The sequence below is a fragment of the Takifugu flavidus genome, chromosome 4 (genome assembly GCF_003711565.1).
Source record: "Takifugu flavidus isolate HTHZ2018 chromosome 4, ASM371156v2, whole genome shotgun sequence".
Classification (NCBI taxonomy): Eukaryota; Metazoa; Chordata; class Actinopteri; order Tetraodontiformes; family Tetraodontidae; genus Takifugu; species Takifugu flavidus.
The window spans coordinates 12,344,740-12,366,997 of NC_079523.1; the positions used below are offsets into that span (position 1 = coordinate 12,344,740).

At 41.2% G+C, this 22,258-nt stretch overlaps 1 protein-coding gene across 3 annotated transcripts in view; it reads left to right on the plus strand.

Moving 5' to 3' along the window:
* tafa3a (TAFA chemokine like family member 3a) overlaps window positions 1-22,258 on the plus strand; it is a 72,127-nt gene that overhangs the window by 44,070 nt on the left and 5,799 nt on the right. For all 3 annotated transcript variants that reach the window (XM_057030612.1, XM_057030613.1, XM_057030614.1), the window contains 2 exons: window positions 3,223-3,335; window positions 22,106-22,255. In XM_057030612.1, coding sequence (XP_056886592.1) covers window positions 3,224-3,335; window positions 22,106-22,255 — 262 coding nt within the window. In that variant the 5' untranslated portion in view covers window position 3,223. The remainder of the gene's footprint in view (window positions 1-3,222; window positions 3,336-22,105; window positions 22,256-22,258) is intronic.

A 22,258-nucleotide genomic window follows, 5' to 3' on the forward strand; every position in this document is an offset into this window, starting at 1 on the left:
AAGTGTTTTGGAAAGACAGTACTCAAAACTTCAAAAGACTGCTTGAGACTTGGCTTTAAGGTTGTTTGATTCAGAAAGTCCTCAAAATAATAAAATGTAAGGCTGAGTATGCGGGAGTGTGCGTGTGGGCAGCAGGTTTAATAATTTTTCGCTCCGGCGTCAGCGTAATCCTGGTCTGAACCCTCACAATGACAAGTCATCCAAATATGGGACGTATTTCATATTTCCATAGAAAAATCTGTTCCACTTTTCCTCCAACTTATGCATTTCATTGTTGAAAAAAAAACAAAAACAAATTTGCAGTGATCTGAAAAACCTTTTAAAACCTCTTTCCAATATTGATTTTAATCACAACCCTGGACTGAGCCCCCGTTATTTTCTGAAACAAACAAAAACAGGCTGAGTCTCCCCGTACTGATGTGTGACTTTCAATGTTTTTTCTCTTGGAATTGCTTTTTATGGAACTTAGAGAAGGCCTGGCCCTGGGCATCGCTGCTGGTACACAACCAACTTAGAGTCATACATAAAAAAGGCAGTAAACAAAGAACTACTAACACAAACAGCAGCATTGGCTTTGTTTTGCCCTCCAACCATGGCAGCTACCTCCTGCTTATCCACTCTGTCACATATCAGTTGGGAACACACTCTCTCTTAGCGGTCCCATTTTTTTCAGTGCTGCTACAAGATAATACGCATCTGCTTTGTGTGTGTGTGTGTGTGTGTGTGTGGGGGGGGGGGGGGGGGGGGTCATAATCAATTACCAAACTTGTTGCCAAGAGAAAGCACCAACTTTAGGAATCATATTTCCCGTGAAGGCTGTGGCTATGCACCACTGAGATGCTGGAATCAAGTGTTTATTTCATGATTCTAACTCAGGATTTTTTTTTTTAGTATGTATATTTCCATCAGTGCTGTTGAATATCTGCAACTTTTTAAAACCATAGTTGCATACATACAATACAAAGGATATTGAAATATAGTTCCACATTCCCACCTACCACAGAATGTTTTTAAAACTTTTATAGTAGTAGCAGTTTCAAATATGCAACTCTCTAATTCAGAAATGCAATTCTAATTTTTCTTCTGTTCACATTTAGCAGTAATAATGCAGCTCTAAATGCTCTAAAATACAATAGTAACCTTTTATCATCTAGATCTGTGTGATGGTCTCTGCATTAAGTAGACTGAAGCATTGGCGATATGGTCGTTTCATATGGCTGGACAGCATGCTGAGTGCCATCCCTTTGTCTGGATGCAGTTATGCATATTCCATATTCTTGGTAGCCTATCCTGCAGATTTGGATTGATTGCAAATGTGTTCCAGGTCAGATGTTTCCACATTTATTGGGTGAGATAATTTTCCTATTAAGCAGTTTGAACAGGCCACCTGAACACCACCAGACACAAGGTGGGCATTGTAACACTGTGATACACAATAAATTTAAATCTTGGGTGAAAGAAAGGCCAGATGTCAGCTGGCGAATCTAAAAAACCATAAACAACCACAGACGCAAAAGTTCCGCATCTCATGCAGGCAGTAATTAAATACCAACCATGGAGTAGAAAGGTCCATATCTGTGTCACAGCTATCCTTCAGTCAGACTCTAACATACATGATTATGAGAGATGAGTGAGAGAGAGCGAGGGGGGGGGGCATACATTGGGAAGGAGCCCTGAGTAAAGCAAAGCAACAAATATAGGAACTCGCTCAAAGTATTGCATCGCCTTCTGCCAAGAAAGTGGAACATTTAACATCAACATTTAATTGGACGGAGGAGTATAAGCCCAAAGCTTCTCCATCCATCTCTTTAGAGATCTAATGGTAATGTTGCAGATGCCATGTTTACAGTCCATGCAGGCTGTAACAGCACCTTTGCATCAGTTGTCTGAATCTGCCTGCCAGCAGAGGCAGTTGCAGTGACGTATACAGGCCTGATAAGCAAGAGCTGATCTCTTTGCGTGAATCCACCAAGCGTTTTGCTAATTTGAGCGTCGGTGCTGGAACGGAGTTCAAAGTGAAGCCGCGATTGGCCGCTTCTTCCCCTAAGAGAAGAGGCCAGTTCTGTTGGCAGCGAGATGAGCCACTGATGTCTCTGCGTGTTCCGCTCTCAACGGGCCCCTCTGATGGAGATGGAGAGCATTACTGGACAACAGCCCTGTGAAAGTACATGAGGATTACTGAGCTGAGGACATTAAGGCAGGCCACACAAACAACATTTCTCACCACCCAGGTAGCAGCGCGACAGCAGGCAGGAGAGAAAGAGATGGGCAGCATAAACAGACTTCATTTGCTCTTGCCGTCCTCACATCTAAACTGCTGTTACAGGCTGCTACATTTTCATTGAGTTGTTCTCTCACGTGCTTGCTTTTCAGATTCCCATATGGTGACCTGTCAAAGTCCCCCATTTGGGAAACGATGTACTGTAATCTATATGTCTAGGCAGGGATGAAGCTGGTTGGTCCTGTTTTGCAGGCACACATGCAACATTTAGATTGCTCTTTCTTTGATTGGAGTTATAAACTGTAAATGTCTTATAAATATTCTGCTGAAAAATGTCCAGGATCCTTAGGATCCATTGCATATTACACTTATTTATTCATATTTTTTACTGTCATTATTTACATACTTGCAACCATTTCTGCAAATGGAATTGCTACTATAAGTAATATTCCATCTGTCCGTCCGTCCATCCATCCATCCACAATTTCTAATAATACTGCGTGTAATAGATGTAAAATATTGGCTGCTTAGTGTTTCACCACACTCAAATATGCTGTGAGCAGTGTATTAGGAGGAGGAAATAATCTCATTTTCAGTCTTTGTCTTGTTAGCGGCGTGCCTTTGATGAAAGCTGCTAACAAGACATTGATTCTACGCTGCCTGCTCCCAAAGGTCAGCATGTGTTGTTCATCAGCGGCACAAATTTGTCAAAAAACAAAATTCCTACTTGATATCTAATTAACTCTGTGCTGCGCTTTAACAGTAGGCCTGCACTTTGGCTCTAATCATTTTCCTTTTCCTGGCAGAACGTGGCCGCTCCGCAGGTATGCCATTAAAGCTGCGGAGGTGTCCAGTTAATCTCTGTGATTTCTCTAATTGACCTAAAGCAGTGGGAGATCATTGGCACGGAGGCAAGAGAGCAGCCTCAATGCAACAATGTTGGGATGATCAAAATGTGATGATGATGATGATGATGATGATATTTTCTTTTTTCTAACCAGAATGCAGGAGAGGGACCTACAGAGTGTGTGCAGAAGGGCGCTGCTGCTGACCATCTGTATGGTGTCTCTCTGGGGACAGCTGACTGGTGCATCATCACACAGAAGCCACATAGGTAGGCAACTGCACGGGCGCATGTGTGTTTCCATTACACATTGCACATTTGGCAGTTAATACACACATTACACTCATGTGAATGGGTAGGACCATCTTTGTATGGTAATATTTTGGGCCGCCCTATTAAAAAAATATATTTAAAGATGAAGGACTAACTCAAAGCTCAGGGGTGCCTGTAAGGTCAGGGTGGGTTGAGGGTCAGGTTTTTGTTGTTTTCAGATTTGAAGGTGTGAAAAGAACAGCTCACGCATAAAAAAACGTTAGTTTCCAAGTCCCAACACAATGGCCAAGAAAATATCCAGGAGAATTTGGACTAATCATCTGAATGACACCTGGCCCCATCCTGTGGATTTAGAAACAGGTGGACGTTCGTAAATGAGTAATTTCTGAATAAACCAGCAGGGCACTCCCGGTACTGTATGGCATTGCCGGTTCTTGACAGTCCAGTTCAGAGGTCACATCACTGACTCTCCACACGAAACCGACATAATTATCAGGACTCCTGCTTGTTTTTCTGTTTGCCCACTGTGTGCCTTACCTTGTTGGAAATCCACCAGTTTTGACATTAAACAAGTGAAGTGTGACCTGGGAAAAGTCAGACTGGTTAGAGAAAGCGAGCGAGCATGTATATGAGCGGGTATGAGGGGTAGAGAAAGAAAGGACGGGAGTGACAGAATGAGACCTTTTCAAAAGATTCCGCTTCACAGAGTGGGCCGAGTTTTTTCGGTACAAAATGTGACTTCACATTGATATAATGAACCTTAAATTAGAGTGCGGGACAAACGTCGCACGAGAGGAGTGAGAAAATGGCTGAAAAAATCTGAGCTGTGAGGAAGTGTTCAAAGAGAACATGATAATTTCCTTTTCAGAAGAGGGAACAAATAGAGACTACTAGTGGATGCAAATATATCTCCAGTATCATCTTGTATTTCATTGTTTGCAGATTTTCTGATAGTTTTGCCAGTGGAAAGGCTATACTGCAAGTGTATTTTCTAGCCTTTAATTGGGACCAGGACGGCCATCTTAAAGTTATGAATCATTCTGGGAGGGATCCCAGGACAGCACTGTGGTGGCAAGTAACTGGTGTCTTAAGCCTCCTCCTTCTCTGTTCAGCTTTTCACAAAGATGCGTCATTTACTCTTTTTTCAAACTGTCTTTCTTCTCTGGCCAAAACATGACCGTTGCTGTCTTCAAAGGTTTTTGAACTTTGCCAGGCACTTACAACGTTGCCACGGAATCCACCTGGGATGATCAGCCCTTTTAATTTTAAAGATTACCATTCAGTAAGCCAGCACAGTAAAGATAACTCTGGAATTCCCACCAGTTAATTGAGAACAGAAGAAGCCTCTTGGATTAGATGGGAAACATCTTTGAAAAACTAAAGAAAGTCCAGTTGAATTCTCTCAAGCCAAAAAATCTCTTCGACCTGGATGAATGTTCATTGACAACTCTTAGGGAGCAGGACTTTTCCTAACCTTAACCCTTGGACAAGAGCAAGTGTGATAGAGGCCAGAGTACATATATTTTATGTATTCAAGTCAACCCATGAGCATCAGAAATGCCTTTATCATAGGTATCATTAAATCTGGATGCGCTTTCTCATCTTGTGGTTCCAGCACTATTTGCTTTGATTTAATCGCTTCATTCTCCATTTTAATAATCATTCGGCCCCTCTTACTCAACCTGCTCCTCAACCTCTTATGGAAATAGGGAGAGCAGGAAATCACCCCCAAGCACTGCCCTGTAGCTGCACTGTTTTTGTTCCATTAAATTTTATACGATAGAATATGCAATACAATAAAAAGGACCATTTATTGATAATCCAAATGTACTAATTGCAGATGATTTCCTTTTAAAAAGACAGAAAACGTCATTTATTACTTTCAGCCCTGTGGCATACAAACATACATGTGGGGGGATTAGGGACAAGGAAAACAAGACTTTTGAGAACAGTTTTCTCATTCACATGATGTTTGAATGAGCTTATTAGTTTGTTTTTGTTCCTTATTTGCACAGGCCAGAGTAATGCTAAATACTTTTTTCTTTCCTACCATAACCCTACCTCTAAATCTATCAACCTTTCTTCTTTTCATGACCTTCCCATTACAGTCTTCTCGCTAAAAGCAGAGAACTGCAAGCATTTATCAGAAATAACCATCCCTTATTACACTTGGTGCTCTTGAAATTATTGTCTTTTATTCCATCTTCAGTGTATAAGATTGTGAAAAACCCCTTCACATCTAAAGGGACGCCTCTCTCTGTGTGGCTGCATATGCCAATTTTGACCACTGCCATTCAATAGATGTTTATTGTGGAAATAAGGTTTGGCAATCTTGCATAAAGTCACAACCTACCTCACGTCCATCTGGCCCACACAGCAACACTACAGTGACGAGCCAGATTATTTAACCTCTTGTTTTCGCCAATGCGATCTGTCAACAAGACTGACAGTACAGTAGGAAATCCATCCTGTTTCAAATGGATAAACCTTGAAATCTTTAGGCTAACATTGCCGTCTCTTTGGGTTTTGCATTGGCGCTGCTCTCTGGGTTTGTGCACTTATTCCTGTGATTTGCCCTTAGAGAAGCCCTTGCTCTCCTCGGGTTGCGCTGACACTCAGGTAATCACGCTGCCTTACGCTGAGCCACGGAGGTCGAGCCAAGGTGGGGCCAATAAACAAACCTCTTTAGTCCCTCTGTTTATTGATGCAGGGACATCGCCAGAGAAATTGAAAATTTCACCGCAGCCTGATGGGAGCAAGCGGAACCCACAGCGCAGACGCGTGGACCCCTATAATAAGACCCACTGGATCCCCCAAAGCACCATGTGCATTCATTAACAGCTCATTAAAGAGCAGAGATGGAGAAGCTGGACGAGAAAATGGTTGAGCACGATAACAAGAACCTCGAGGCCGGACAATTTGGTTTGGTTCTGTCGATGGGACTTAGACCGATGTTGCGATTGGGTCAAATGGAGGCCTCGTTCCTCAGTTGTAGTGATACTTGGATACTTCTTACTCTGTTAGCTGTACGGTACAGACAAGCTCTTTAGGGCTTGGTTGGCCAGTGTCTGTGAGGGCAAATGCTCAAATAAGGCTGAAAGGAAAACAAGTGTGATAAAATGAGTCTTCCTCTGAGACTGTGTGATGCAACATGGCAGCATCTCTGCTTACAGATCGGATGTAATATTATTGTTCAGGTTGCTTGTAAAACGAGGCCACGACCATGTTTTAATCACTCTCCCATACACAGGGACGGACAAACATGTGCTCTCTCTCTCTCTCTCTTTCTCACACAGCTGGTGTAATACTGCAAAAGCCAATCCAGGCTTTCATTGGAATTTATAAATATATTTCAATATTTGCTTTCTGTAAAAGCTTCCTCTAAAGCCTCTCTGTTTAGCTGGTGTTTTAAGCTTTTTTTTGCGGGGTGGGGGTGGTGGTGGTGTCATTGAGTTCTTGGCAACATGGTTTTAACATTTCCTCCATTTTCCTTTTTGTTTGTGTTTCTATTATCAGGAACAAACTAAGTCGCCAGAGGCCAAATTAATGACCAGAAACCCACATAAATGCATTATTTTGCTTGCCTTTATTCTTTAAAATATTTATTATGTGTCACATTCATAACAATTCCAAATTAAAATATGCTTACCAGATAAATTGTTTCTTTGTGCCAGCCTGGAGGGAAAACTGTTCTAAGGCAAATATTTCATACATGAGGGGGTTTCTGAATTAAGCAGCAGGCATGTTGCTTCAGTGAGGCTGATTATTTAAAACAAAAAAAAAACAAAAAAATAATATCTAATGAAGCTAATAATCCTCGTCTGTCTGTATAAGGTTTTGAATTGTTGAATTGTTGTTGAATTTATTTTATCATTTCATCATATTTTATCATTGCTTTTACTGATTTAGGAATGGTTAGCAGGCAAACATCAAAATGGAAGCCGGAACAATATTTCTGACAAACAGGGAAATACAAGTCAGTGCATTGAAAGATAACAATCTTGTAAAATGGATGAATGGCCAAAACTGATGGAGGTGTCAAATGTATATGTATATATACTATTTCTCCTTTTTGTACGTGCCTTTTCATGCATTATATTGCATTGCACAATTTCCGTTGTACTGCGGTAACACTACACAGCAGGTCAGGAACCCTTGCCCAGGGGTAGCATGACATTATACCAAGTGGCGGCGGAGCAGGTCAGCACCACCCCTGGGACGCGCGGAAATGCGGCTGTATTTGTCCTGACATTTGGAGAGCAGGTGGAAGACACAGTGGTGGACGGAGACAGTGGGTGCAGGCAGATTGAGATGGAGATGTGGGGCTGCTTGAGATTCACTGGAGGGATGACAGGGGTCAGCTCGGCCCATCTCCTCGTGGCAGCTACACAGATTAGAAAACCATCAGATGTCCTCCGCTATACGCATCTGAATGGCAGCTGTAACTGTTGAGCGGCTGTGTGTGGCATTGGAGCGTTTCTCTGTGTGCGTCTGTGTGTGTGCAGAATGTAATTAGTTTAACTTCTATTCTTTTTAAACATTGTTTTAATCATGTGAACTACATGTGTGTTGGTTTCGTGATGCTTGTAGTTAGACACTCCATCATCTACTATAAATACAAGATAAATGCTGGTTTTTGATACTCTTTTTACCAGCCAAAATTTAATAAAATGTACAACTAAGCATTCATAATTATTCCTACAATTGTACAAACAAGAACATTTTGTCCCCTCTTTATTAATCACACTTACTGTACTTTATATACAGCCCATTGTTTTGTTATCCAACCTAGATTATACAAAATGACCATTCGGCTATTCAATAGGGGTTTAGTGGTAATCAGTGATGCAGTGACTCTACTGGCCACAAATGATTGTGTGTGTGCGCTCTTCTGACTTGAGCATATGAATAACGTACCTTTGTTGACCATTTCCTGGACAGTCGTCAATAGGGTTATGTTATTAGCCGGCACACTGGACGTTTTGTCCCTTACAGTGGTAGCTGTACACCCACTGGCAGCTGAGTGTATGTAAAGCCACCAAGATGGCTGCCAGATCATGAGACACACAGAATAACCAAACAATGAATTATTTGTAAAACTTGAATGAATTTAGCCTCAGCAACAAATAGATTTTTGATATTTAAATAAATAAGAACTAAACTAAAGTATAATAAAAAGCCATCAGGCGGAAAAAAAAATCTTGCACGAATGCATTAAGACGCCCTAGATTCAACTGATAGCAAATGAAATCTCACTTAATCTGAGTTTTAAATTCAAATCACATCTAATCTATCCTCCCAAACCAACTGACCAGGACAATAGCCAAGAGCAAAGGCTCATTATGGCAGATAGATCCCGCACTGCATCTGAATCTGATATGCCAACAGTCCTCTATCTCCATTTGCTCAGTAATTACAGCTTAATAGTAAACCCATTTTCCCATGCCACATTATGAGTAACCTCCAGCTATTATGAAACAGAAAGAAATGAAGATTTTTTTGGGATTTCGATGGGTACCCAAGGCCTGGCGATAATGATTTAGGCTGTTGAATGCAATTAGGAGAGAAGTGCTAACTGTGAAGTGGTAATTAGATCTTATAAACTAAAAGCCAACCCTAATTCTGCAATTACAACTGACCCCTTTAAAGTTACTCAGTTGTATTGGTGTTAATTGTCTATGCATTGTTGAGGCGAAAGGAGGCTCACCTAATTGGCCACGGCATTGCTCACATTGCTCACTCTCTAGTTTTGCTGAACATTTGATGTGTTGAAAAATTGGTTTTGTGGTGATTAATTTGTTAGTGCCTGCAATTCTCCGCTCTGCCTACTGTGTTATATAAGAGAATACTGGATGGGTGTTGCTATGTTCAATTAATGGGCTAGTTACAGAAATTAGTGCAATTGATAAACCTTTCATTAGGGCTTTTTTCAGCTTCCAGATGTAGTTACAGACCCATTCTGAAAAAAAAAAAAAAAAAAAAATGGACAAAAGAGAGAAAGCTGTACGTATTTTTAGTCTGGGCGCTTGCAGTCGAGGCATCCTTCTACAACAAGTTCAAGACTGCCATTAATGTGATTGAACACAGGGTTTATAGACGTGGCTTTCCAACAGATTTGCAGCCGAAGTGTTTATTCCTGTTTCGCTATTTCTTTATGAATAATGGAATGCATCCATGCATTACATGCATTTTGAACTGGGACATTACTTTTTAGGTTTTTCGCGGGTGGTCGACTGGCCTGTTGGTTCTCCATGGAAATGTTATTTCTGTTATCGTTTCAATTGATGTCTGAGTTCATTAAAGTGAATGAGGACTAACAAACCTTTCATATAATTAAACGGTACAAAGATGCCCATAATATTAATTAAATATGAAAAGATGTGCCTATATGACAGGGTGGAGATACAGATGAGTTGAATCAAAACTTGCACCCTCCAAAATTGCAGATCTATATGAAAGCGTATTATATTGGTTTAAAAATAAGCCATAAGCACCCCTTTGGTAGTTATAAGCTATTAGGGCAATAATAATATTAACAAGAAATATAATAGCTACTTTTTAATGGATACATCTATATAAAATATGTTGGTATATGAGAGATGCTGGTTGGCTGACTAATGTAATGGGAAAGAATTTTTTTCAGCCCAATCCTCTTGTGTTCAGTCATGTCTGCTTCCTGCCAGAGTACATGGTCGTATAGGCAGCAGGAGGTGCAGATGGCGGAAATATCACTAAGTGTGTACTAACGATCGTCTCTGCTGTCCTCAACACTTTGTAACGACCCCGCTGCTTTATCTTGCTGCAGCTAGAGAACCGCGCAGTTAAGCACGTCCTGCACGCTCGCCGTGTTACATTTGCAGAGGTGCAAATAAAGCTTCTGCCTTCTTTGGTGTTCACTGTTAGCGAAGGCATCTAACTCTACAAATGGTGCTCACTGGTCATAAAGCCCAACAATTTAATGCTGTGTTCAAGGAATATATTGACGGTAAGTTGCCACGCAGCTTTTCGAACAGTATCAGCACTATTAATTACCTTATTCGAAGTAAAGTATTTGCTCTGGATGCTCGCAAGGCATTTAAAGAATGTATGACAAATAGGGATACTTAGTGGCGTAACACTAAGCAAAATGAATCATCTTGCACACTTTGCTCCATCAATGGTCACATAAACTCAGCTGAGCTGATCGTTGCTACTCAGAGCCATGTTAGTTAGCCCCTCATCTTTTCAAACATGTTTGATATTGACCTCCTGATGTCTGGATGGATCCCGTGGCGCCCACTTCAAAGAGGACTGACCACCTGTTGGGTTTATAGTGCGCTCAGACTGCAGAGGCATAAATAAAAGGAAGATAGATGCGAGGGATGTCCCCTTGGAATGTCCTGAATGACAAGTAACGAAAGGTGGAATGGTCGTTGATTAATTATAGATCAATCGAGGGCCTTAAGTGAGAATGCCACTATCGATATCAGTTTAAGGTGCCGAAACCCAAAAATCTCTTGTTTCTTTTTTTAATCAAAAACTGCACAGTGGAAAAATGTTGGTGTTCTGGGAAATTTTTCATCTGGTGTGATAATTAGTATAAGCTAATGCAATATCAGTTTTATTATTATAAAAATGATGTACTGTATATATATACATACATATATATACATATATATATATATACACACACACACACACACACACACACACATATACCGTATATATACACACACGCACGTGTGTATGTATGTATATATATATATATATATGTTTGTATATGTATATATATATATATATATATATATATGTTTGTATATGTATATATAAATATATATACACACACAGTCTATTTCCAGAGTGACTCAGTGGTTGAATGATGAATCTTTACAGGCAGAAGGTGCAAGCTAATTATGCACTGTTGTAATGAGGCACAAAAAGCATAAAATCAAATATGATCAAATATGATCATACAGTGGAACAGAATCAATCTTTTTATACAATATTTTGCCTCATGCTTCATCACCCGGTGTCTTATGGGGCGTACTGTTGCAAAACCCAGGCTAGGTCTTTACAGAGAAAAAGCCAATAAAATCCTGTCACACAGGAAAGGAAAGGCTTTTAAAGGCATGATATTGTAATGGGTTAATTTGGAATGTTTTTCCCTCTAATGGCTGGTTCCCTGCTGCCATTAAAAGCAGCCACAATGGGTCCTGGATATAGGTTTACATAAAAATTCTGTCCAAAAGGTGGATGGCCTCTCTTGCAGGCCTGGTCATTAATATAACGCAGTTTATCCTGAGCACATAGTGCAGAAAGCTCTTATGCATGCAGGTTGATCATCCAAATCCTAAGAGACATACATGAGTAGCTATTTGTAGTCAGGTGATGTCAGAAGGGAAATTTGGAGGGATACTTGTTAGCTGTTCATACTTGGGTGGTGCATTTTTTTGGTTCTATTTAAAATAAAGCTACATGTCCTGGTAGTTATACCCTTAAGGCTGGACACTGACTGAATTAAGGTAAAAGTTAGCTTTTAAAAGTGCCATCTAGCAAATGCCTTCTTCCATCTTCTGGCTAGCTCTGGAACTAAGTGCACTGCCGAGTATCCACATTGGACCATAAAACCGAGGCTGAGCATCTGAGATTGTTGTGAACAGGCTGGAGCGTAAAATGTGATGGCAGGTCTCCTGAAACGACTTTTTTAAAAGCTTTGTCGATATATTTCTTGGTAGCACGGTGTATTAAAAACAATAACATTCATACTGAGCTGTCAGCTGGTCGTCGGCTCGGACGCTTCTTTAATAGCATCCTCAGGCGTGCAATTTAACAAATTAGTTTTTTATTGGATAAGATATATTTTTTCGGAAGAAGTTTTGAAAAATGCTATCTGTGTTAGCAGTGCTATTGAGTCAAAAAGTAGATTGGCTTGTGTAAATATCCTTCATTTTCAGACTGTTGCTTTGAATACAACCCATTGCTTCCACCCCCTAATGAAGATGGACACATCTGCGTGACGGATCATTGCCATTCTGTCGTTGATACAGAAGTGGACTGTTTGAACGAGTGCCCCCTTGTCTCGCTTCAGATGAACAGTCGTCCAGGTTTCATGACACTCAGTCTACCATTTAGCTCTGAAAGGCATGGGCAGAGTGTGCTTGAGATAAAAAATATGGGGATTCAGTTGAGCAGAGTGGAGATGGCAGCCATTTAGAGCACACATGACATGTGCTTGACAGAAAACCAGCATGCATGCATCTCAGATGAGAGACCCCCAGGCTGGGGAAGAGGATCTATTCTGTTTTCTTCTGTTGAGGCAAACACAGTAATGGCAAAGCAATGCTGAGTATATTGTTTATTGCACCATGATTATTAGGAAAAAAAACTTCAGCAATGTTATTAGGCCCCATTCTTTTGTAATGTGTTTTGAATAATAATGCAGATATTCTGTGTACTGATATGTAACAGCCATAAGTGTTAATGTTTAGCAGATTGGTTGGATCACAGGTATCTATGTAACAAAATATCTATGTGCTCTTAACATTTAGGGGTTTGGTACCTTGCTGGAAGGCACTTAGGCAACCCTTCGATTCCCAGTCCAGTAAATGTAGGGCTTTCATTCACAAACAGTACAGTGAGGTTTCAGTGACCTTAGAATTGCCCCAATAGCACAATGACTAGGTACCAACTTCAGCCACGCTGGAAAAACACACATACACAACTTATCCCTGAAGTCCTACCCAAAACTCCATGTCAGTCTATTTACACAGTTTTACTTCTTTGCTAGTTTGTCATCTGCTCAACTAACTCTAGTATAACCTGTGTCCAGGCATAATGATACGGTATATTATTTGATTGACAGTCTGCCACTGGGTTTTCACTGGCTTGCTTGCTTGCTTGTAGAAGCCTCTCCTGTATAGACACCCTTCATTCTCTATCTTCGGGCAATGAGCTGATTAATGATGAGAAAGCCACGTGTGCACTGTGGCAGAAGATCCTGGTGAATTGAGGGAAATAAAGCTGAGGGTTGTCTCGTGTCTGAATCCTGTATCAGATTTTCAGCAAAGGTGAGAACTTACTGCACCTTAGATTTTTTTTAGGTATCTGTACTTCCTGAAGGATTTATATTTTTTGCACACAAATATCTGCAAATCCAGTCTTCAAGGACAATAAACAGGCCAGGTTTTCTGTCCTGCTAGGCAGGAAATGCTTATTTTTTCATCCTACCAGGTAAATATCGCTTGGAGGAAATATTTTCTGCCTGACAGGACATAAAACCCGGCTCAACTGTGGCCCATGAAGACTGGATTCAGGCACCCCTGCCTTATATTGTGAAAACAGGCAGACTGCACTTTTTACCTCCACGGATGACCAGGTGGTTTAAAAGATGTAACTATCTGGATAGAAAATCAAAAGAAGAAGTACAGCCATTTCCCCTTTATGGCCATATTTAAGATAACTGTTTGATATTGGTGGCTCAAAGAATGATTCTTGATTATTCTTTCTGAACTTTTCTTGTTTTGTAAAATTATACAAGGATATATTGTATTTCATGAACAACATAAAAGAAACTACTTTTTTTTAAAACTTTTTTTTTTAACTTTTCAGTACATTTCTGAGGCTCTACTTACTTGAGTAGAAACATTGAATCAGTACTTGCTACTTTTACGAGAGTTGTTTTTTGACAAAATCTGCACTTGTACCTCAGTACAGAATGTGAATACTTTTGCCACCTCTTTTTTTCAGTGACTGTCTGGAGAATGAGAAACCATGTCAGGGCCCCAGCGTCCTTGCGTCTGTGGTCCAGTCTTTTTCTGTCACTGCTTCTGTTCCAAGGTGTCACAACTTTAGTCTTTCACTCAAAAAGCTATGGCATTCCTGGAGAGACTCCTGTTGGACAGCCAGAATAATGGAACTGGCAAGAACATCATCTCAATTGCTAAAGTCCTCATTAATTCAGGTTAGCGATCATCCTCTTCAAGAAGCTTAGCTAGAGGAACAAAGCAATAGCATGGTTTATTTTACAAATTGAAAGCATCCTGTTATCAAATGCTTCATGCTATGATGGGTGATTATTGGCTTGATGCTTGGTTTGACTTCTCATGGTAGACTGCCTTTACATTACATGGTTCAAGTGACCCAATTCCAATGTTTTTACTCCCATGTGGATTGGATATGTCACATGAACTTTTAAACAGTATATGGCATGGATATTCTCAGGACTGTTACAAGCCTCTTTCCTATATAAAGATGAATAGTACAACATCAATTAAAATCGCTATAACAGCAGATCGATGTAAGTCTCGCCACTTTCTGAATCCATGTAGGAAGCATTGTAGCCACACCTTGACATGAAACTGTTTTTTGAGATTCGGTAATTTGTCCTACATTTCATTTGTCTTTCAGTAACCAAGACTAATTTCCATCAGTCAGAAATGTACGTGGGTCTATCAGGAACCGTTCTGTACTTGACAACTAGCAGAGACTGCCTAATGTTTCCATCATGTAAAGTGTGAAGCCAATGCTCATTTTAAAAAAAAACAAACCCAAAACCCCCCCCCCCCCCCCCCCAAATTTAGGGGTGGCCAAATCCAGTCCTCAAGGGCTGCACTTGAGCCAGGTTTTCTGTCCCACTAGGCAGAAAATTCTTCCTCTAAGGATCCCAGGTGGAAGCAATGTCTACCGAATAGGAAGCCTTTTCTGTGATATATGTTAGAATTTCTGGTAGGACAGAAAATCCAGCCTTACTGCTGCCCTCAAGGATTGGATTCTGGCATCCCTGATCTAGTGGGTCAAAAACAGACATAAAACAGCCTGAATGATGAATTTTTGCTACACATTGATATTTTTTAATTTTCGTTATGACAAGAAAAATATATTTCTGAAAATAATAATATGAAAAAAACAATGAGCTGTGTTTTGTGAGTCTGTGAAGGTTCTTAGTCATCCAGGTCATGGTAATTCTGGTAGTTGAATCTTAGCAACTGGACTGTTTCGGTTGTCTCCCGTTTGGATACACAGTTAATGTTAAAAGCTGTAGTGACTCCACAGGATCTGTTTTGTGTAAAAAAATATGTTGTTATTTGTGTTCAGCATGAAGAAGCATTCCATGCAGCACAAATGGGTTATCCTCACATATCTGGACCAAACCAATATGATTTGAATTATTAGTAATTCACGAGTCTCCATTTTATGGCCTGCAATGCCTGTTTTTATAGATGCACTGCTATTGGGCTCTGGGTGTGCAGCCTCATTGTTTTCAGCATTTCTGAGTTGTCAGATGCAAAAAAAAAAAAGGGTTGCTAGTAGCAAAGCACATGAGATAATCAAGATAGAGGAAATATATACTGTGTTGCTGTTTCTGTAGAGGAAACCTAGTGAAGCTAGACTTATTGCCTCACGCCTCAGTGGATAAAGACGTTTGCTTCATGTCAGGCCAATACATCTGTTCATGTCAACAACTCGGTCAGCAAATAGCATTTCATTTGACGTTAATTCAACTGAACATTTTTGGACTCTCAATTGAGCCCCCTGTGATTGGTTACCAATGCCTGTCAAGTGCACCTGTTTGATCCTCACACTTCATGTCAGGTTGTTGATTAGTGTTTCACTGCAACATAATTGTTTTTATAAACACAACCAGGATAAATTGTTAATATATTTAACAAATTATGCTCATTTACCATGTGATTTCAGCTGCCTGAAGAGGCATGAAGATGTGCTGTGGAGTGTGTACAGCTGATACCGTCTGATAATATTATGAATCCCACCTGTGATTTGCTGATTATTTCCTCTCGGCACATGTGTTCCAGACATTATGAAAGTAATTATATTGTATTTCGCAATCAAGGTTAGCTCTATGTTGCTAATCAAGAAAAAAAAAGCAACTCATTGTTGATTTTTCTCTTAGATTTTTAAAAATATATTAATATTTATGTGGTAGCTCCAAAAGAAATATACTTATATCTACAAATATAGGTATATAGGTAGACACACACACACACACACACACATACACAAACAGTAGGACAGAAGTGTAATATTTTTCTGCTTCTGATGTCAAGAGTTTCACCTTAGAGTCTCATTTAAAAATGTCCTCCATCATTGATAAAGGGCTTAGATATTCTTTTTCAAGGTTCCTATTGCTGCCAAACTCATGCAAAGCACTTCCCTCTGTTGTCAGATTTTATAAATTAAATAATTGTTTTCGAGATATGACATACATTTTTATTTGTGACAAAGTTCATCTTACTGCCAGTTAAATGTTTGGATACTTGGATGTAGCCCTCGTGGATTACAAATTACATATTGCATTGAATTTTCTTTTCTTGCATTTACTGTGAAATGTTTGACCACAGCATATATATCACAAAAAACGTAGTTATATTCAAATGTTAGACAGAAAGTGTTGCAGGAAAAACAGTAGGAGATAAAGAAACAAATAGATAAACCAACCAAAGATGCAAGAAGAGAATGAGATAAAGTACAAGAAAAATAAAGAATAGTCCAATTTAAATTTAGGGACGAATTACCACAATGCAATTTTTGGGAAAAAAAAATCTTGAATGTGGTGTTGTAAGTAACAACAATGCTAAAATGATTTTAATTTCCAAAACAAATATTCAATTAGATGTCCCACATTCTGTCCAAAACAATCTGTTTGTTACCATATTTAGTAAGTCTGAGCTTTTGGTGTTCGCTTTTTGTATTTCTTGGCTGCACTTAAACTGTGAGAGAATATTCTGAGACTTCATTAACATTTAATAACTTTTCCAAGACAACTCACAAAGGTGTCATCCCATCTTTTGTAAGTTTGGCAAAGTAAACAGTAAACAAAAAGAATCTCGGCGTCCTTCTTTCCTGCCCTCCAGGTTCAGGTGGCTTTCAGCTGTTTATTAGAATGAGTCAATCAGAGATCGATGAGACTTATTGTAGAGTAGAGTGCTTTATTTCAGAGCGCTATTGATTGGCTGAACGATTTGCCCATATATCAATTCTCATTAGCGGTTCCCATCCTTTCACCTTTCTTTCTCTCTCATCTCTCCCTTGTGCTGACACGCATGTCTGCTGATTCTCAATGATGACAGTCCTAAATGCTTTAATAGAAATGTATTGATCACAGGTGGTGGGAGCTATTTACACAGCCTCCATCCCTTTTCTCATGGTAGTGGGACAGATGGAAAGACTCTCCCCATTTGTCAAAGTGCCCTTTAGGATATGGTGTATTCTCTCCAGCCTTATTGTGTAAGATGAAGAAAGAATTGAACACCAGCTTGTTTGTGATTTTTGTTCTTTTTTTACGTGGATCATATGTGCACAGGGTTAACATTGATCTGTTGGTAAAGTTTGCTTTCTTTTTTTTTTACCTCTGAAAACCAAAGCCCTCTTTTGAAAACCCTCATCAAAGATCTGTGTTGTTGCATTTTGCGTTAGTGAGCACTTTTTTTTACTACTTGCAGCACAAGTTTGTCTTTTATTTTATTTGTGGAACCAAAACTCCTTTAAGGTATGTTTTCAAAACCTGAATTTGTTTAAATTGACCTAAAGGTATTAAAAAACAAGGTGCTCCCAATGTGCAGATGTCACTTCCTGTCCCAGTCAGATGATTGTCACCTGATCGCTGCACCTGGATGTTTAGTGTTTACTGTATGGCTCAAAGGGCGGCACGGTGGTGTGGTGGTTAGCACTGTGGCCTCACAGCAAGAAGGCCCCGGGTTCGATCCCCGGTTGGGATTGATTGGGGACTTTCTGTGTGGAGTTTGCATGTTCTCCCTGTGCCTGCGTGGGGTACTCCGGCTTCCTCCCACAGTCCAAAGACATACATGATTGGGGATTAGGCTAATTGGAAACTCTAAAATTGCCCGTAGGTGTGAGTGTGAGAGAGAATGGTTGTTTGTCTATATGTGTTAGCCCTGCGATTGACTGGTGTCCAGTCCAGGGTGTACCCTGCCTCCGCCCATTGAGCTGGGATAGGCTCCAGTCCCCCCGTGACCCTCAGTGGAGGAACAAGCGGTAGAAAGTGAGTGAGTGAGTGTATGGCTCAAGGAACTGAATGGTTTATGTTTTTCGTTTCGTTTTCTCCCGCTTCTCCGGGTCCGGGGCGCGGGGGCAGCAGCTTCAGGAGGGATGCCCAGACAGCCCTCTCCCCGGCCACTTTCATCAGTTCCTCCATCATACCCCCAGCCGCTCCCAAGCCAGGCAAGACATGTACCGGTAATCCCTCCACCTAGTCCGACCACGAGGCCTCCTCCCGGTGGGACATGTCAGGAACACCTCTAAAGGGAGGCATCCGGAAGGCATCCTGGCCCGAGCCACCCCAGCTGACTCATTTCGATGTGGAGAAGCAGAGGTTCTATTCTGAGCTCCTCCCGGATGTCCGAGCTTCTCACCCTATCTCTAAGGTTGAGCCCAGCCACCCTGCGGAGGAAACTCATTTCGGCTGCTTGTATCCGTGATCTCGTTCTTTTGGTCATCACCCAATGTTGATGGCCATAGGTGAGGACTCGGACGTAGATCGACTGGTAAATCGAGAGCTTCACCTTCTGGCTCAGCTCCTTGTTTACCATGACAGATCGGTTAAACGCCCGCATCACTGTGGACTCCGCTCCGATCCACCTGTCGATCTCCCATTCCATCCTACCCTCACTCGTGAACAAGATCCCAAGATACTTGAAGTCCTCCACCTGAGGCAGGACCTCCTCCCTGACCCGGAGAAGGCACTCTACCTTTTTCTAAGTGAGGACCATGGACTCTGACTTGGAGGTGCTGATCCGCATCCCTGCCGCTTCACACTCGGTCGCGAACCGCCCCAGCATGTGTTGGAGGTCCCTGTTTGATGGCGCCAGAAGAACTATGTCATCCGCAAAAAGCAGCGACGAGATCTTCTGCCCACCAAACTCGACACCCTCCACTCCCTGGCTGCGCCTAGAAATTCTGTCCATAAAAGTTAAGAACAGAACCGGTGACAAAGGGCAGCCCTGGTGGAGTCCCACCCTCACTGGTAACGAGTCCGACTTACAACCGGCTATCTGGACCAAGCTCCTGCTCCTTCGGTACAGGGACTGGACAGCCCTTATCAAGGGACCATCCACCCCATACTCTTGGAGCACCCCCCACAGCATGCTCCTGGGGACCCGATCATAGGCCTTTTCCAAGTCCACGAAGCACATGTGGACTGGTTGGGCGAACTCCCAACCCCCCTCAAGCACCCCAGCAAGGGTAAAGAGCTGATCCTTGGTTCCACAACCGGGGCAAAACCTGCATTGTTGCTCCTCGATCAGAGGTTCGACTATCGATCTAATCCTCTTTTCCAGCACCCTGGCATAGACTTTCCCAGGGAGGCTGAGGAGTGTGATCCCCCTATAGTTGGAACACACCCTCTGGTCCCCACTCTTGAAAAAAGAAAAAAGCCAACCTGTACCGGTCAGCTGCTTCCGGAGACCCACAGACCAGCCATGACCTGTAGGCCTCTTTCTTCAGCCTGATGGCTTCCCTCACCTCTGGTGTCCACCATTGGGTATGGGGATTACTGCCACAACCAGCACCAGCGGCCTTGCAGCCGCAACTCGTGGCAGCTGCCTCGACAATGGTGGAATGGAACGTGGCCCATTCAGACTCCATGTTCCCTACTGCCCCCAGAACGCGATCAAAGCTCTGTTGGAGATGGGAGTTAAAGACCAGCCTGACGGGTTCCCCCACCAGCGTTCCCAGGTCCGCGCGGTGCCCCTCCACCTGATCCAACTCACCACCAGATAGTGATCAGTTGACAGCTCTGCTCCTCTCTTCACCCGTCCAAAACATATGTCCGCAGATCAGCTGACACGACTATGAAGTCAATCATCGACCTACTAATGATGATGATTTCTTCAAGATTTGTGACTGGGTTGTTTGAGCATACTCAAAGCCTCATACAATTTGTATGGCAATAAAGACATATTTCACCGCTACTGTATTTTCCTTTTTCTTTTCTTTAAATCTTTTTGTGCCCATTAATGCCGTGCGTCATTCCTGCTCCCAGCAACCTGTATTTACTCTCTCTTTGCCCCACTGCCTCTCAGATCTCACACTCACTGTGTGATCCAACAGAGGTCACCGTTGTTTCTTCTATAACAATTCACCACAGCTTGCTCAGACTTCCGTGCCCTGAGGGGTCAGGGAGCACCATCACCCCTCTGTTCCAGTCGATGCCATGTGGTGGTTTTAACGTGTGGCCGCACATTTGGCGACCTTTGCCAGGCCCTCCAGCTTTACAGTTCTGACAGTCGAAACTACTTGCTTAGACAGCTGTAATGAGTCAACTGCTCCAAAGCAGCTCCTATTGCCTTTTTATTCCAACTTTTCACAAATGTCACAAGTCACATTGTATTTCTTTACATCTAATTCCATTTTTGCTATAAAACCTTATTTATACTCATATACTAATTATAAATCATGACGGCGGCAATTTGTAAAACTGGCAAACACGTTTCAGGGTTTGATTAACAATGATTGTCATTGGTCTTTCCACCTCTGTGATTGCCTATTGTCCACATTGATTTACCTCTTAAATGAAGTTGGAATATTTTAGCCCAACTATTGCAACTTTTGAAATTAACTTTGACCCGGGGGTTGTGCTGCTGGCTTAAAGATAATCACATCAAGGACACCGAGCCTGACCTGTCTTTGCATCAGTAGGTTTCTGTCGGCTGTTGGCAATTGTTGTCATGCCTTTTGTGGGAATGTGAATAGTGCCTTATTGATTGCAAGCAAAATGTTTTTAATGTTGTAAATGAGATTTTTGGATTGCCGGCTAATGGGAAGATTGAGGTTCGCTGCAATCTATTCTGAAGTCAAGTTCTAAATAGAAAATCTTTACAGGAATAATCAAGACTCGTCTGAAAAGAATGTCAAAACTTTTAAGCTGTTTTTTTTAACATTCTAATCGTGATTGCTGTGTGTAAATACACAAGAGATGATCTGAATGGTCATGCAAAAAAGTCATGAATTTAAACCAGATATTGACATTTGATCAAAATTAACAGCAGCACAAAGTAATATGATTAATATTGCAATCCTCTAGTCTAAACAGCGCTTTAGTGGTGTTAATTGTGTTTTATTGTGATCATTTTGTTAAATAAACATGTTTTGGTGCATCATTGGTTGCCAGTGGAGATTGTATATTGTTCCCCAGGTAAATGCTTCATGTGCATGTTTTCATCACTGGGCTTTTCTCAAAAGTTCTCAAAAAAGGTTTAATAATGAGATACACCTTGGATCTGTGTAATGTCAGTATTTAGGGGAAGGTTGAGATGACTGTAAGCATCAATGATCCACTATATTATTTAGTTTAATATTATTTTGAGCCAGTAGTGATAATTGAATGGCACTTTACCTGACCTTTACCATGTGAATTGTGAAAGACTACAGTGCAATGCAATGATTTTAAATATTCCACACAAGATTTATTCAGACCTGCAGCTGGAAGCAGACATTAGCCAGGGAGCATATTTCACCTCAATAGCAATTTTTTCTACATACATATTCTAGAATAAAGAACTGCTGGTTTTCCATGCAGTTCAGCAGCACCTGTCAACATACATGATTAATAGATGCCGCTTAATTTTAACCAAAATTGTTGGCAATAATATGCCACTAGTACAAACACCCAAGTTTATATTCCCTAAAATATTGTTGAAAAAGATCCAGATGTGTGTATTTGTCAAAAATGTATTAGTACTTCTATGTTGCTATTGAAACATTTCATTGAAGAGAGTCATTAATCTACCTGTTGCACCTTCTTGTGCTTTCAGTCCACGTGAAAGCAGGAACATGTGAGGTAATTGCTGCACACCGATGCTGCAACAAGAACAAGATTGAAGAGAGATCCCAGACTGTCAAATGCTCCTGCTTTCCTGGACAGGTGGCAGGAACGACGAGAGCGGCGCCATCATGTGTAGACGGTA